At 45.4% G+C, this 15,475-nt stretch overlaps 2 protein-coding genes across 2 annotated transcripts in view; one reads left to right on the top strand and one right to left on the bottom strand.

Annotated features, from left to right (window-relative positions):
* Positions 1 to 4,718: 4,718 nt before the first annotated feature.
* On the bottom strand, positions 4,719 to 12,443 carry T265_02718 (hypothetical protein; the record flags this gene model as incomplete). The annotated part of the gene is made up of 2 exons (XM_009167033.1): positions 4,719 to 5,046; positions 12,400 to 12,443. The coding sequence occupies 2 exons, from the start codon at positions 12,441 to 12,443 to the stop codon at positions 4,719 to 4,721; spliced, it is 372 nt and encodes a 123-aa protein (XP_009165297.1).
* T265_02719 (hypothetical protein) overlaps positions 5,379 to 15,475 on the top strand; it is a gene marked incomplete at both ends in the record, with an annotated part of 20,893 nt that continues 10,796 nt past the window's right edge. Inside the window, 6 exons of the mRNA XM_009167034.1 lie at positions 5,379 to 5,424; positions 5,460 to 5,695; positions 6,132 to 6,296; positions 10,143 to 11,049; positions 12,365 to 13,209; positions 14,980 to 15,372. Of these exons, the coding sequence (XP_009165298.1) occupies positions 5,379 to 5,424; positions 5,460 to 5,695; positions 6,132 to 6,296; positions 10,143 to 11,049; positions 12,365 to 13,209; positions 14,980 to 15,372 (2,592 nt within the window). The remainder of the gene's footprint in view (positions 5,425 to 5,459; positions 5,696 to 6,131; positions 6,297 to 10,142; positions 11,050 to 12,364; positions 13,210 to 14,979; positions 15,373 to 15,475) is intronic.

Below are 15,475 nucleotides of genomic sequence, written 5' to 3'. Positions count from 1 at the left end.
AGTAGAGCTCTTCACTCCTTTAGTTCGTCGCATGCCTGATGTCGGTTGACCGGTAGCCTGTCACGAAAACTTGCTTATTTGGTGACTGTATCGCAGATGGTAAGACGTCACCATCAAAGAATCATTAAACCGGATTATACAGGACCTCTCCGGGCACCCGAAACAGCCCGCGCAGCGTGTCATAATAAATCCACCAAACTTGCTAGCTGCGATGCACTCCTCAACCTTAGCTTTGTCTGCCGCAACGCCTGTCACAACGATAGATAACTTTTCTCTGCATAGGCCCCGAACGGCTGGTCTTTTCTGAGTTTATTAGGTGCCCACTTACAACCGCAAAACATTTTCGAACGCAAAAAAAGGAGAAAAGCGTTGAGAGACGAACTCGGGAAAAACCTAATCATCTATGCAGACAGATCACGCAACCATTTAAAATATGATTTTGCCCCGAAAGTAGAGCTTGCCTTCAGTTAAACCGTTTTTTTCTCTAAAAATGACTCTCGTTTGAACGATCGACCTCCTGTGCCGGCGTAATCATTCTAATGAGTCTATACCAGAACCACTGGAGTCGGAGCTCACCAGCATTGTATACCCAGTGGTAGTGCCAAGGTTGGAACTCGGAGCATCTGACATGCGAGGTGAGCGCGTTACTACTAGTCCACCAGCATACTCTGAACACTTCCCACGTCTGAACAAGAGAAGAGGTTAGTACCTGGGTGATGTGACCGGAAACCTGATGCCTCGAACAACCATTTAAAACACGATTTCGTCCCCAAAGTAGAGCTTGACTTCAGTTAAACAGATTTTTAAAAAAAGACTCTCGTTTGGAAGATCGACCTCCAGTGCCGGCGTAATCATTCTGAGAAGTCTATACCAAGGGGGAACCACTGGAGTCGAGTTTCGTTCTCATCGGAGCCCAACAGCATTGTATACTCAATGGTAGTGTCGGGGTTCGAACTCGCCACATCTGACACTAATAGTCCACCAGCATACTCTGGACGCATCTGGATTTTCACGTCTGAACTGATGTTCGTACCTGAGTGATATGAACGGAAAGCTGACGCCTCGAACAACAATCCAGTAATATACCTTGGTTGTGTCGATCGATCGATCCCCCAGTCAGGATTTCCTAGTCAGGTAGCATCACAGGCGCTTCAAAAAAAGCCGGACACCTTTTGCCCTAGATGTTGGCGGTTGCAAGATTTTCGAGAACATACGCTCACATGATTCTGGTTTGAAGAGTCGCTCTCCTGTCTTAGCGCAATTGTTCTAGTGTTCTAGTCCACACCAAATGGAGGGAACCATCGAACTTGAGTTCCGTTCTTATTAGAGATCAAATGAAAGACAAACGAGTTCAAATTCTCGTTTGACGAGACTATCAAGACAATGAGTTCAAGAAATAACTAAATGACAGTGCCTTCAAACTTTAACGACTCCCACTGTAGGTGTCTCTTCTCTGAACTGAATATGTGTCACTTCTAACCGTTATTCGAAGACAGACTATTCTAGCGCTTACATCTCGCAGTATATGATCGAATTTATTCTAGTAAGAACTATTTACAAGTTCCTATTTCCTGTTAGCTCTATGAAGGCGACTATTTGCCAGATTCCCCTGTAAGCAAAGTCTCCAGGTTTAACCTTAATTAGGGAATTGATCTTTAAATGATTCAGCTGGGTACGCTAGATAATTCACCATAAAACTACACCGATTTTTGGCTAGATGTGTTTGTTGGATAGTTTCCAGAGCAGACATGAATTTAGTCCGTTTCTGGAATGCAGTTATAAACAGGACCTTCGATTTCCGACCATCCATCCATAAGGCCAACCTTTGTCCGGTCTTGAACTTTGTGTTACATGAAGTGATCTAGCCCCCCTCCAATCGAAGGTGTAGCTTCGAGGAGATGGAATATGTGAACGAAACTATCCTCTTTGCAGTAGGAATAGACTTTCCGGAAAGATACCATTACTTCTCACTCCCCTGATGAGAGAATCTCACATTTTGTGTGTTACGCAAAATGGCTGCTATCGACGAATCAATGATCTTTTCGTAGGAAGTAAAATTCTTGAGAGGATTTCGTCCTGTAAGTGAAGCGAATCTATGCTGAAAAGCCGCGAATCACTGTACAGCTATTTCATCCTTATTGGGAATCATCAGCAGTGCGCGTCTGACGAAACTCCGAAGAGTCCCCGAACCGCGACCTCCTGGCTAATACTTTGAAAACTTAACCATTCGGCCACGAGGGGATGATCAGCAGTGTGGTTAACTCGTACTTATACAGGATATAGCGCCGCTCATCCTTCAATCACGGGATCCGCATCACGTGGTCACACGTGTTAACTGGCTTCTCGAGCAACGACTTCTCTTTTCAGCATAGATTCGCTTTACTTACAGGACGAAATCTCAGAAATCCCAAATCTCCTCACACTACCAACAGGTAAAGTCCTAGATGGATTTAGTTTTGCTCCCTACATCAGATTCCAGACTTTATCGGTGTCGCAGTGCGCAAAATTCCTTATACATTCCAAATTCCGAATTTTCTCACAAGGGCAACTACACCGTGGTCATGGGAATTCCCGAAGAGACAGATATCCCAGATGATCTGCTGGGCTGTACATTTCTGTGTGATGTGAACCGAACGACGGAATGGTACAACAATCATACACCATTGTTACCAGAGGACTGCCGGACAAACAATTCGCTGGATACCACTTTTTGTCACTATTTGAACTCCAATGCCCACAGTCGCCGGAGTCGTATCAGATTCAGACCAGTGGGCATGTTTTATCCGACGGCTGGGCCTATGTCACTCACAAGAACGGGGGCGGTGCGAAAACGGGAGATCTCTTACTGGACCCAGGACTCTGAAGTAAATCATCTGGAATTCGACACCACGAACGGCACAAAGATTACCTACGATTTCTCCGGTACTCTGCCTCTGCTAGCTCAGCTGTCTGAGAAAACGAAGCGATACACATTTCGTATATTGCCAGGTGAGTGTCAGTCTCTGAGTTGTCAACAATTTCTAGGTGTTTTTTGCAGTCACCTGTCACAATGCCACTATTTGATGTTTTTTGCGCATTGCATTGAGCTTCCTTTGACAAAGTTGGAAGGCAAAACACGGAGGTATGGATAGGAATGGAGATTCTGTCAGCATGTTGGACGCTGATTGGGCAAATGTTACACGTAAGGCTTACACAACCCCGGTTGCCTGGGTTGAACCTTAGGTGGGGTTTCAAGGTGAGATTCAGGGTCCAGAAACTTTTTGGGTGCTGAAAACTCCTGCTAACTGTGATAAGCACTCAGTCCGTTTTTGGTTAAGATCATATTTGCACTCTCCGGTTTCAGTTTAGTACACGCGAGTAGCGATTGTTAAAGGTACAACAAACGACCCGAGTCGTCCATAGACCTATTCCCACGAGGCCTCTCGGGTGCTGGCACCTGCTCTCGAATCATAATCGGGATTCGTAAGGTAAACAGCCATGTGGTACCTCACAGTGTAGCGCGGAACGTGACTTAGAACGGCTTGACGAATTCCATAATAAGTACTTCGGCACTTCTTTCACAAATGCTACGCCAATCACTACTCTGTACAAGAGTAGCTGACGTCCGATTGGACCATGCCTAAGTTACTTATTCTAGCCAGCATCTACACCATTTCATTGGAAACATATGTTACCAGTTTCAAGTGACCTCCGACTGAGATTACAGCTAATTTATGCTAGAAAGCCGAGAAGCACCGTATAGCTGCGTCATCCTCATTGGGAATCACCACCAGTCCACATCTCGTGAAATCCTAGGGAGTTTTAAGAGCGCTAACTTAACCGTTCGACCACAATTGGCTGATGCGCAATTTGATTGGCTCGCGCCTGGTATAGCGATGCTCATCCTTCACCCATGGTATTCAGATCACGTGACGCCTCGAATGAAGACATCTCAACTGGAAGCTTTACTTCTCGCGTGAATTGTTCTTCCTTCTCAGCTATTGAACAAGGGTTGCTTGACTGCTGATAGGACTTTCTTGTTTGGAATTTGCTCTCTCTCCTCTCTTGGGTTCGGTATCAGGCGCTCACAGTTTGTCTTATTGACGGTGCCATTCTCTAGTGGATAGGGCTGATATCAAACATGATTAAATAACACCGGTAGTCGGACTTTGCCAGACTCTTACAGACGTGCACGGATTCCATTTGTCCCTCAGCCCCCGCACTGCTTCGCCTTCACTGCCATTTATCTCACACCACGGGGGAGCTTCCTATGGTCACTGAGACATTAGTAGTTCAACACCACCATAAAAATTTCCCAACTGGCTGAAAGCGCTACTCACCCGTGAGGAAAAGAATAATCGACCAGTCAATGGAGTTCCGGTACTGCGTCAGTGAATCTTTCCCCCATCTATCCACACAGGCATCTGGAGTATACTTGGTTCGAACGATCCTCTTTTAGTCCCCACACGAGTAAACTCCTGTTTTACCCTTATTGGATCTAACTGAGAGCACAAATTTTGGCACAAACTCCGAACATCTGATGTGCTAGGTGAGTGTTCTACTACTGACGGGTAATCTAACTATCAGGTGTAAAAACGACGCGGTAAGTTCATGGCTGAATAATGCACGTTTTTGCGAAAGATCCCAAGCAAAAATCAAACTTTGCCGGTCGATTTGCGCAGCTACTATGACTTCGATTTCGAGTGACGTCAAGAAACCTCCTTGACCATCAAGGTGAGTTATCTGAGAGCATCTTGACTGTTTGTACAATACGCAATCCTACAACCTCCCACTGTGGTGTGATTACTTGGATTAGGGCACAGCATGCACTTGCTGATGGAAAAAGTTCCCGTCTTAGAAATTCGCGTCACTTGTGACAGGACGAAATCGGGGAACTCGATACAAATAACACTTGGAAATTTTCCTGTTGGTTCCGCGGTCATAGAGGCGAGACTGATCGGAAGGTCCACGGTTCGAACCCGACGTCTGTCTCTTGACTTCCCCTGTCTAGTTTTAGTCAACTTGGCAGTATCCCAGCCCTCGTGCTTGCTTCGAGTGGCATGGCAGCTAGGCACCGAAAGGGTGCAACAACTGAACGATTTTTTCCGCGATGGGCGTTACAGGAACTTCAGCTAAGGTCACATAGAGTGCAATCAAATTGTTCCATGACATCGTGGAAGTTGAACGTCCGTATTGTGTACTGAGTGAAGGTGGTCGTTCAAAAAAGCCCTGAGCTTACAATATGCAAATTTATGTCAACCCCGGAGAGCTGCAGAACTTCGTTCAGTTCGCAAATCATCCAAGAAACCCGTTTTTTTATAATCGCAGGTTTTCTGCATGTATATTTCGTTTGCTCTTCTCATTATTTGCCAGACTGCTATTTTTCTACAGTCGATTCAATGGCAGGCGAACTTTGCCGTATTCGTTGGTTCACTCACCTGGGTGGTATGTTACACCCTACTCTTCATTTTGGATTTTAGGTCGGCAAGTACATTGGATCTCCGGTCATCCACCACTAAGTGAACCACCTTGTGGATTCGATGATCGAAAATGTCGCCGAACTCGACGTCGCTATCTTCGAATTGGCCTAAGCATCCTGTGTACGGTTGCCGCTTCCCTGTTGATTGGATTGTTCCTATTGTATCGCAGCCGTAAATTTGAAAAGGAACTGGAACGACTCTTATGGAAGGTTGAATACCAGGAAATTGTTCTCTCTGTAAGTTGGAACCCAATCTATTCCTGGAGATCACTCGACATTATAAGAGTACAGTAAGTCTCGTGTGACATCCGATAACAGTAGTTCCGCTTGTACGATTGGCGCTCGTTAAAAAGAACTGGCAGGTTCACACACACACACACACACACACGTTTAGAACACACGGACCGATCCCAGTCAGCTCATTGCTTCACGGATAACGCAGAAAGATGTCTCAGATGGATGTACACGACGTGAATCATCCTTCGCACTGTTTCAGTTTGCAGAGCAGTCGCTCACTGAGCGATAAGTCACAAGGTTGACCCCCCGTACTCGTCCTTTTTCCATCATGTTCTCCTGTTCGAGACAAGTAGACATTGCAACTGTTGTTTGACTGAGTCTGTTGGAACATTGGCTAAACCCCGGTCAGTCTACTGGTGCTTGATGATGCGTGCAGGTAGCCCACGGTACAGGCATTCGTCGTGCTCGTTACCGGAATCGCTGGCTGTTGGTAAATCCTTCGGCCACATCACACACGTTGAGAGAGTTGGGTCGACTTAAGAAGGACGTATCGTGCACCTTGAGATTACGTGGAGATGCTATCGAAGGACCACAGGCAACAGTAAGTGTGTAATGTGGCGAATACTGTAATCAAGATTTGGGTGTGTAGCGTTCAAAACCGTTCCTTTCATAGATTGACTAGTCGGATAGGCGGACTCACCAAGAAAGATGAACTGCTGCAAGTCTACTAGGGACTTAGACTCAAGTGACTAGTTTGGTTTTAAATTAAATGTTTCATCGGGTTCTGTTCTTCGAGATGAGTAGCTTCCTGAGGTTAACGGAATTAGTCTCGATTGGTTTGTTGGACTCTGGTCACCAATTTTATTCCATCTATCATCTGCTCAGTCATTTCACTTGGGTATCCATGTATTCCACCCTCATGAGAAGCTCGCGGCAATCTGCATCATGCCAGAACATTTGATTCTGCCTCACACTGCACATTGCTGGATTTTCGTGACCCCTTTGATTTACACTGACCCAGTAGTTTAAACTATTAGTGCACTGATGATGATGGCCACAACACAATGCAACTAATAACAGTCTTTACTGTGGTTGACAGTAGCTTACAGAAGCGATTTGCCGCGTGTATAAAATAAAGGCAATATAAAATATGGAGCAAGTCAAAAGGGAACTTATTGTATGTGAGAGTCCCTTGGTGAAAGTCTGGACAGCGGGGATGTGTTTTCTCCGCAGTTTGGCTGCTACACGTGTCCCATCATTGTCCGTGGACTTGGAGTGCTTGCTCCCTGCGCGCGCGCGAGTCTGTGTTGTCTGTGTTCGGTTTCCCTTATATGTAGGTCCGTTTGCGTGTACTTGGGCGCGTCAGCACGTGAGTAGTTGCTCCACTCACTAGGCTGTGCAGACAATCGATGTCCGATGAGTCAGCTTAATGTGACGTGGTTTGTGAGTATTTAAAAAAGACAAGCCTCGTGATCTAGTGAGCGACAACTATGAGTGACAGGGTGGCTACAAAACCGTGTTACACCACGTATCTAGTGTTTTATATGGATAAAATCAGTCTGACGGATTGACGCCTGGGTATTTTTTCTTATTCGGTTTACCGGAAAAGCGATACTGGCGAGTTTATGTATCGGTCTGCTGCAGAGACAGTATGGCGAAATGTTGGTTGGTGGGGTGCGTTTACTGGTAGCTGATCCGCTGGTTTGAAACCGTTCGCTGCGCTTGGCAGTTAGCTTGAAAGCTACCTAACCTGAGATTTCATGCTACTTCCTGTCCGTGACGAACTCAATATATTACTGCCTGCAGTAGAAGTTGAAGAGTTTCCGGCATTCCTTCAAGTAGGAGAGGTTTGTACCTCAAATCTTAGTTAAGATTTGACGGGAGAATGTGTTCCGCATTTTCCTCAGTGCAATCCTGGGTTACGCACCAGGTATTTCCATTGGTTTTTCACCTTTGTATAACGTGGCTGATTCAAAGCCTGAGGACGCAAGTTCGACGTTACGTTCGTCCAAACAGCTATCGCAAACAAGTAAGGACAGCAAGATTTAACTTTTCAGACCTTTGGGAGACGGGAATATCGATGAACAAGGGAAACGAACCAGGAGCTCACTGATCGGCACATTAGGCAACTAACAGTCGTTTTACAAGGGCAGCCGAAGGTCACATCCAAGGGACGACATGTCATCAGTGCCGAGACAGACAGGCTTAGGGAGAATCTGAATAAGATTGTGGCGACATCATGTGGGACAGCTGGCGTGACAAACTTTCGGCGTAGACATGAGCAGTCGCGGATAAACAGGCACAAAACATTGGAAAGTGAGAACCGAAAATGAGAGACATGTGAAGGACCACACGGTTGGGGATTGGTGGGTAAAGGATGGGGGTGGACGCGAGTTGTTAGAATTTCCGGGGAATTCTCAATCGGCGCCGATACGGTTATCCTGCCGCAACAATTGTTTTGATAGTTTTCTGGTTGTCTAGGTGTGATGTTTTGGTGCAGTAAATTGCGACTGACTTTCCTGTCCCTACCCTGACGTAGTCTGGTGGTTTTACAGTTTACGGTGTGAAAAATATGTTCTTAGGAAAACCATATCAATAAGCGCCCTCCAGTTGACGAAAGCTGTGGCGCTAAGCACACAACGGCCAACTGGGCGACAGAAAATAGGCGATTCTGTTAGATATGAGTAAATCTAAATGGCTGTGTGGAAATTCCTCCACCAAAATCCCTCGATGTCTGCAAGACAGATGTGAAATAACCGACAAATACCGCGTCTTCCTTCTAATCGCTGCTCAATTTGCCTAGTTAATTTTGGCGATATTTAAACCCTCGCGTCCACTGTCCCTGTTAAATGGTTACCCAACATGTGAGTCTGTTGGTTAAACAGACTTTTCAGTTTCCGTTTTGACTCGGCTGAGCGACCCGCATTCTTCCGTTGAGGGACACGAATCTTCGTCAACATAGTCGATCCAGCAAGACGACCGCATACCCATATAGGTGACGCTTTTCTGGCGAATGAACCCGTCAACGATCGGTTATTCATTACCATTGGTGAAGGTAACCTAACCAATGATTTTCGGGCTCTACCGTGCGCCCACTGGCTACTCCTCAGCATGCACGTGACCGCTTTCGCCAGCCCAGCAGCAAGCCCATCAACGGTGAAGGTAACCTAACCAATGGTTTTCGGGCTCTACCGTGCGCCCATTGGCTCCTCCTCAGCATGCACGTGACCACTTTCGCCAGCCCAGCAGCAAGCCCATCAATGAAGTGCACTGACGCACTCAAAATGCGGTCAGTAAAAGGGATCTTGACGCGTGGTTGGTTCGCGTTTCCGAAGCTAGGTACCAACTATCATGCTATCTAGTTGTCGCGTTTCATGGTGCCTGAAAATGGGTGGCCCCGATTACAAGGTGGCAGACTCGATTGAACTGTTTGAGCGAGCATGCTGGTGCAGCACTCTGGCGGTCATCTTCATAGCTTCTGTAGATTACTAGATACCTAGAAAACATCTTCGTTGGAAGACGTGAAAAATGCCGTAGTTGAGGTGTATCAACATATTTGCAATGACATTCTGATCAACGACCTTCATGATGTCAGAGAGAGCATTATGCAAGAAAAACTGAGTGGTCGACGTCCAACAACTCACGTCAAGTGCATACAGATTACTGGTAAGTAAGTAATGTAATCAGTAGTCCAGGAAAAATCTTTTAAGGCCTTTTGAAATGATAGTCAGACTCAGGTTTACACCAGTAAAAGTATTGCTAAAGTTATCGAAGACGTCAACATGGTCCACATTCCATTTTGACACCAGGTGCTATAGGAATGTGGAGTAAATTTCGTGAGATCAACAGTGCATGACTTGGTCAACCCTTCTTGCTTTTATTCCGGATGACGTAAGACAGCCATCCAGCCGAATGGTACAGGGTACACTCAATAACCGGTAGATCACAGGTTCAAATCCTTTCAGAGGCTCTAAAACTGCCTCGCTCTGATAATTCCTCACATGGATCGTGGAGTTGCACATTGCCTCTATGATTTTCAGCTCGGAGTCACTTCAGTTCCAGTCTGAAAGTTCGGCAGATTTTTTGGCTGCTCAAACATTGTTTTGAAAGGAATGTATGATAGTACTAACAATGGTTCAGCCGTGGAAACATTTCGATGCCTGGTTGCCATGCCATACGAAGGAAGCATAAGGGCCGAGGTACTGCCAGGTTGCTCAAGCTTGAACAGGAGCAGTCGGGATACAGAGGTCGGGGTTTGAACCATAGACCTTCTGGTCAGTAAGTTCACGCCTTAAACAGAGTCGGAAACAGTATTCTTACCGATAATTTATTTCACGATTCCACTGGACTCTCCAATACAACTTGCACCAAACAGTGTTTCCTGGTTTTGTTTACCAGTAAAAAAATCCCAATGATACGCTTTCGTTTCCCTTGTCTCATCCAACAGGACGTTTCAGATCAATCCAGTCCGCCTTCGCCGTTTGTAAACCTGTTGCTGAATTCACCAAACAGGCCTGGGTTTTTCTGCAGCCACCGAGAAAGTCAAGCAGATTTGGATAAAATTTCACAACAACTTGCCATCAATGCCGCAAATATGGCCGTTTTCTCGTCAAATGCTCAAAGGAGACGGGCTCGAAGGATGTTAACATTACCGTCAGATGAAACAGTCACCCACTTATCTGGAACAGACCTGGTAACGTTTTCAAACAATGTGCTGGGTGATGTTTTTAGTCCCCATCGTCACTCAGTCGCATCTGGTTCCCTACAAGTGGAAGAGTTGGATAGCGAAAAGCATGTGGAATCCGCCGAACATCGGAACACTTCCGGCAGTGCGTTCTTCGGCCTTCCAAATAAACAAGAAAGACATCCACTGCTATTCACCCCGACCGGTTTGCCACCGGAATGCACAGAGGCTAGACTTGGCAGTGGAATACGTTCATGGACTACACCTTCCACTGTGCGCGGAATGTACAGGAAAAAGCTGGTTGCAGTGCACCGTTTAAACATCCGATTGGTACACATCAACAGAGAGGTGAAAACGTCGCTTAAACTACTGCGTGACATATCACATAGCAATCTTTGCCATTTCGTCGGCGCATGTGTTGAACAGGACCACGTCTGCGTACTTTGGGATTATACGCCTCGAGGAAGTCTTCGTGATATCTTCCAACCGGATCGTCCCAAACTAAAGCCGATCTTTTTAACCAGTTTGACGCTGGATTTGATTCGAGGGTTGACGTTCCTGCACGAATCCGATCTGCAATATCATGGAAATTTGAAGTCAACAAACTGTCTAATCGATAGTCGATGGATGCTTAAACTAACGGACTTTGGACTGACGGCATTTCGCGTAGGTGCGTGAATTAAATGGCATTTCATCTGCATGTTCGTACATTCTGTTACAAAGGGTCAAACCACCAAGTTTTCAGCAACTTCATGAGGAGAGTGTTACGCCTATCTTAACGTTATATTCATACCAATCCCATCCGAGCAGCCCCCCGCACTGGCGCAGTTATTCTTTTGAAGCTATGGACTGGATTTTCGCCCATATAAGGGCTAATCAGCAGTGTTTGTCCATGACCTGGCGGGGACTTCAACTCCGTCAGTGCGAACTGGGTACTGCTGAATTGTCACATCTAAAAAGGTTAACTTGAGCGACGTGACTGGTTCGTTCGTAGCCACCCACCGCTAACTGTTACTGTCGCTCTGGGTCTATCCGACAGACCATTTTTGACTGCACCAAATGAATACAGAGCGAAGATTCTAATCTGATCTCAATAGACTTGGATTACCTGGAATTCCAAAAAGGTGGCACCATCCCAACAATAGTATATTGTGAAAAGTACTTATATAGTTAGCACGTTTTTTCTCCAAAATATCTAGGTTTTTCCAAAACAGAAATATTTCAAATTTAAGAGAGAAATATGACTTCCTGGATGAGTAACGATCAAATCGTAACTAATGACAGTAAAATTTAGAGTGTATTTGATGGCAGGAGAATGCGTAATAACTATAAGACCATAAAGGAAACTACTCACAGGGTGGCTGAAAACTCTTCAACAGCCCACGATCACCTCAGGTGTGATCATTCGTTAGGGAGTACTTCTAGCTGAATGGTTGCATTGATGGACTGACAAAGAACCTAGAATGTCCATTTAGTTCAGTTAGAAAATAACGGTGATCCGCAAGACTACATCCGGTTGCTACGTAGTCACGTCAAGATCGCATGTTTGTACCGTGCGACGGCCGTTGATTTTGAATGACTCGAATGTAGTTTGTACATCCAGAAAGATAAAGAGCTACGCTTGCCTTCACAAGGCAAACATATAACTTAGCTGCACAAACTATCCGAATTCCCGTCTTTGCACGATTCTCTTGGCCAAACCATATGAAAATGAAGTGGTGGGTGGAAAGGAATGAGACTGACTCATTGTTGTTGGACAGCCAAGTAATCTTTGAGAAACAGACTACTGTGCTAGGACCCTCAAAAGAGCCCTCTTCACTGGCCACAATACAGTTCTTCATCCTCTCTTAGAGAGACAATCCTCAGTAGGTTACTGACACCCTATTCCGCAATGGTTGAAGGGGGTCGGTCATACGTATTTAAAAAACGACCAATTTCGCCCACATGCATGAGATTTTTCTTCCTTTGTACGTACCCTTTTTTAGGTGAGAGTTTTGCTCATTTGGACGACAATGCTTACTTTTCTCGGCTTATCTGGACGTCACCAGAGTTGTTGAGACGCATGTTGGCTTTGTTGGTCAGTGGTCAGCTATGCGCCTTTTCTCATCCTCAACTGGCTTTGCTCACCGAACAGCTCGTAGCACAAGGAATCACATTTACTCTGAACCACTCTAGAAGAACCACTGCTAGTGAGTCTGAAGCAGTGGAGAACGCGAGGAATTCGGAAAGTTCTACTTTCCTGGGTACCGGAGCAAATCCAGTTGGCCATGGAACTAACAATAGAAACTTCCAGATCCAGACAGGGTTTACCTCAAAGGACAAAGAACTAATCACTTGTGGACAAAAGGAATCTGACCTGACTGCTGTATCCAGCGAATCCAGACGCTATATACTGTCAAGTAGACTGGCTCGACGAAAGTACCTCAGTCAATCTGATCTCCATCTCCAAACGGATCACAAGAGTACCATGGAAACTCATGAACAAAGAAGATTCAGCCAAGTGAACAGTTATCTACCATATATTGGAAGAACTGAAAGTGATTCAGGCCTGATTAACGTGTTCAACCAAAACTGCCACTCAGAGTTATCAGCACTTGCGGAATGGAAGGATCGCCGGACAAAAAGGCAGCCAATTAAGCCATCAAAGAACGATTGTAGTGCTTCAATCGTGGAGAGAAGACCCAAGCTTTCGACAATACTGATTCATCCAGAGGGTGCAAGTTTTGTTGATCAGTCGGTAAACCACTACCGGAAGCAAGGAGATCCATGCGAACAAGTGAGCCCCGGAAGTCACACAGACCTTCATATGCTTTTTCACAGACGGAGCAAGGTACGTGGATACTTTGGTTGTTGTTTTTTATCAGCCGATTCTTCTTAATGTGTGTTTTTAACCGCTTACAACCCAGGCGACAACGACCTCCAAATTTTAAGGATACAGAGTGAGGGTGACAGTCAGTCTCACGCGTGCAGATGGGAACTTGTGATGTTACGAACATATTCTGCAAACCATCGATAATTCAGGAGTCCTGGTGACCGAGCTACTGCCCACTAATAAGCTTCCTGGCCAATCACAGCGCGCCTGATGCAGGTCCTCAACTTATCTGTCACGTGGCCATCCAGTCGATGTCACGTTCAGCCATTCTGTGCGCCCAGTTTCCAAACGACTATCTTCAGTGTAAGGTTGAATAGTACCTGTCAGGTTAGGGTCATTAATGAGATGGGGTATATACAGGGTCGGAACGATTGATGTCGGGTGTGAAATGGCTCAGTGGTTGGGGCACAAATTCACTGACGGCTAGGTCCGTGGTTCAAACCCGACCTCTGCCTCTTGACTTTACCCGTCTAGGCTTGAGCAACCTGGCAGTATCCCAGCCCTCGTGATTCTTTCGGGTGATATGGCACCTAGGCACCGAAAGGTTGTTACAGCTGAATGATGTACGCGTGATTTTTAGTCTGACGAGGTTTAGGTTCATAACTGTTCATAATTGTTGGTAAAACGCGAGATGAAATTTGGTTCCATAACTGCCACTTGATAGCGGTTTTTCAGTTTCAAAGGATGTATGCAAGTTTGTCGCCTAACAGACGCGCATGAATTTGTCTTATTCGTTTAGAAATCAATCATCCAGGTAACTAACACTGAAATGTTTTCCAACTCACAAAAACATATCCAGGTTGGCATTGATAACTCATCCTGCTTTAGAACACCCATGTTAGTTTGGCTGAGCAACCCGAAAGAGAACATCGATGTGAGCACATAATTGGCTGGTACTTCTAAACTGATCCCCACAAGAAATATGAAATTAGATGTACGCAAAACCAATGGAAACTCTACAACCTGCCCACAATCGCCTGCCTGAGAGAGCTGCGGAAGGAGACACTTGTATCTGGAAGATGATACCACAAAGTTGTCTGCGCCGGATAGAAAGTAATTTGCGAAAAACTGCAACAGTGGATCAGTAGATATATATCCACACCATTCCATGACCGTTAAAACTTTGACCCTTAAACTTGGACAAGGAAAACCAAACAAATCGACCAACCAACACGGATAATGAAACCAAGGATTTGCCGAGTGCCCTCTGTTCGACTGAAGTTTATCTGCTGACGCTAACTCACCTTGTATTTAGTCAGCTATGAAGGCACTGCTCACAAGATTGCTGAAAACTCCTTGAAGACCCATCACCTGTTTTAAGCTTGCACTTCGGTCTCATCACGTCACGTCTCAGACACTTTGTGTTAATTGAACCCTGATTGGACGGAATTCGTTGACTACTCTCATCTGTACACTAATTTGATTTTTTTAAAGGGGTAAACTCCGCTGAATATCACCTGAAATTCCCCTGAGCTTCCCGTAAATATCAAATTGGCGTGCACTGATCATTGGTTTGAACTTATGGATGCCAAACTAAAAGTTGAGAAAAGATCTGTTTGTTACAAATACGCCTGCCGAGTTTGTAGCAATTTCTCACTGCGCACCTTTGAAAACAGATTAACGTTTTATAACTCCCGTCAGTAGTGTGATTCCTTCCATAGGCGTTTTTTATCTAGTCTGTGTGATACTTTTGAACGAAAACGTGTCATTATACCCCCCCCCCTGTAGGTTCATCACAAATCACCTGATCAGAGACATCGCCGTCGGCGTAGGGTCATACACGGAATTGATTGGTTCTATAAGCAATGTAACTCACATGGATGCAGGAGGAGGCCTCTTGGATTCATTCCAAGATTTTCCAAAAATCCTAGCAGTCCATTCAGAAATTCTACGTCTCTTCTGGAGCCTTCCATGGCTCCACGAAAGTTCTTTACTCACAAACAGAATGCAGTTCAGTTGCCCGAAGTTCGCGACCCAATCGGATCGATGCAAATGGCAGATATCTACGCTCTTGGGATGGTTTTGTTCGAGTTGTACTACCAGAACGATCCGTACAAACACAATCGCCACAGACCAAAAGAAATTATTCGACGTGTGATCGTGCTCAATGATGAATTCAAGGTGCGTTGGAGTGTATGAGTTTTGTTCATAATTTAACCAGTTCGATCACGTTCTCAGTGCCAATGAATTCAGTTCCCAGGTGGAGGGAGCTGTAGACTACAAA

This window comes from Opisthorchis viverrini (assembly GCF_000715545.1).
Source record: "Opisthorchis viverrini unplaced genomic scaffold opera_v5_35, whole genome shotgun sequence".
NCBI lineage: Eukaryota > Metazoa > Platyhelminthes > Trematoda > Opisthorchiida > Opisthorchiidae > Opisthorchis > Opisthorchis viverrini.
Note: the sequence above shows the minus strand (reverse complement) of the source record. Positions and strands in the feature narration are given on the sequence as shown.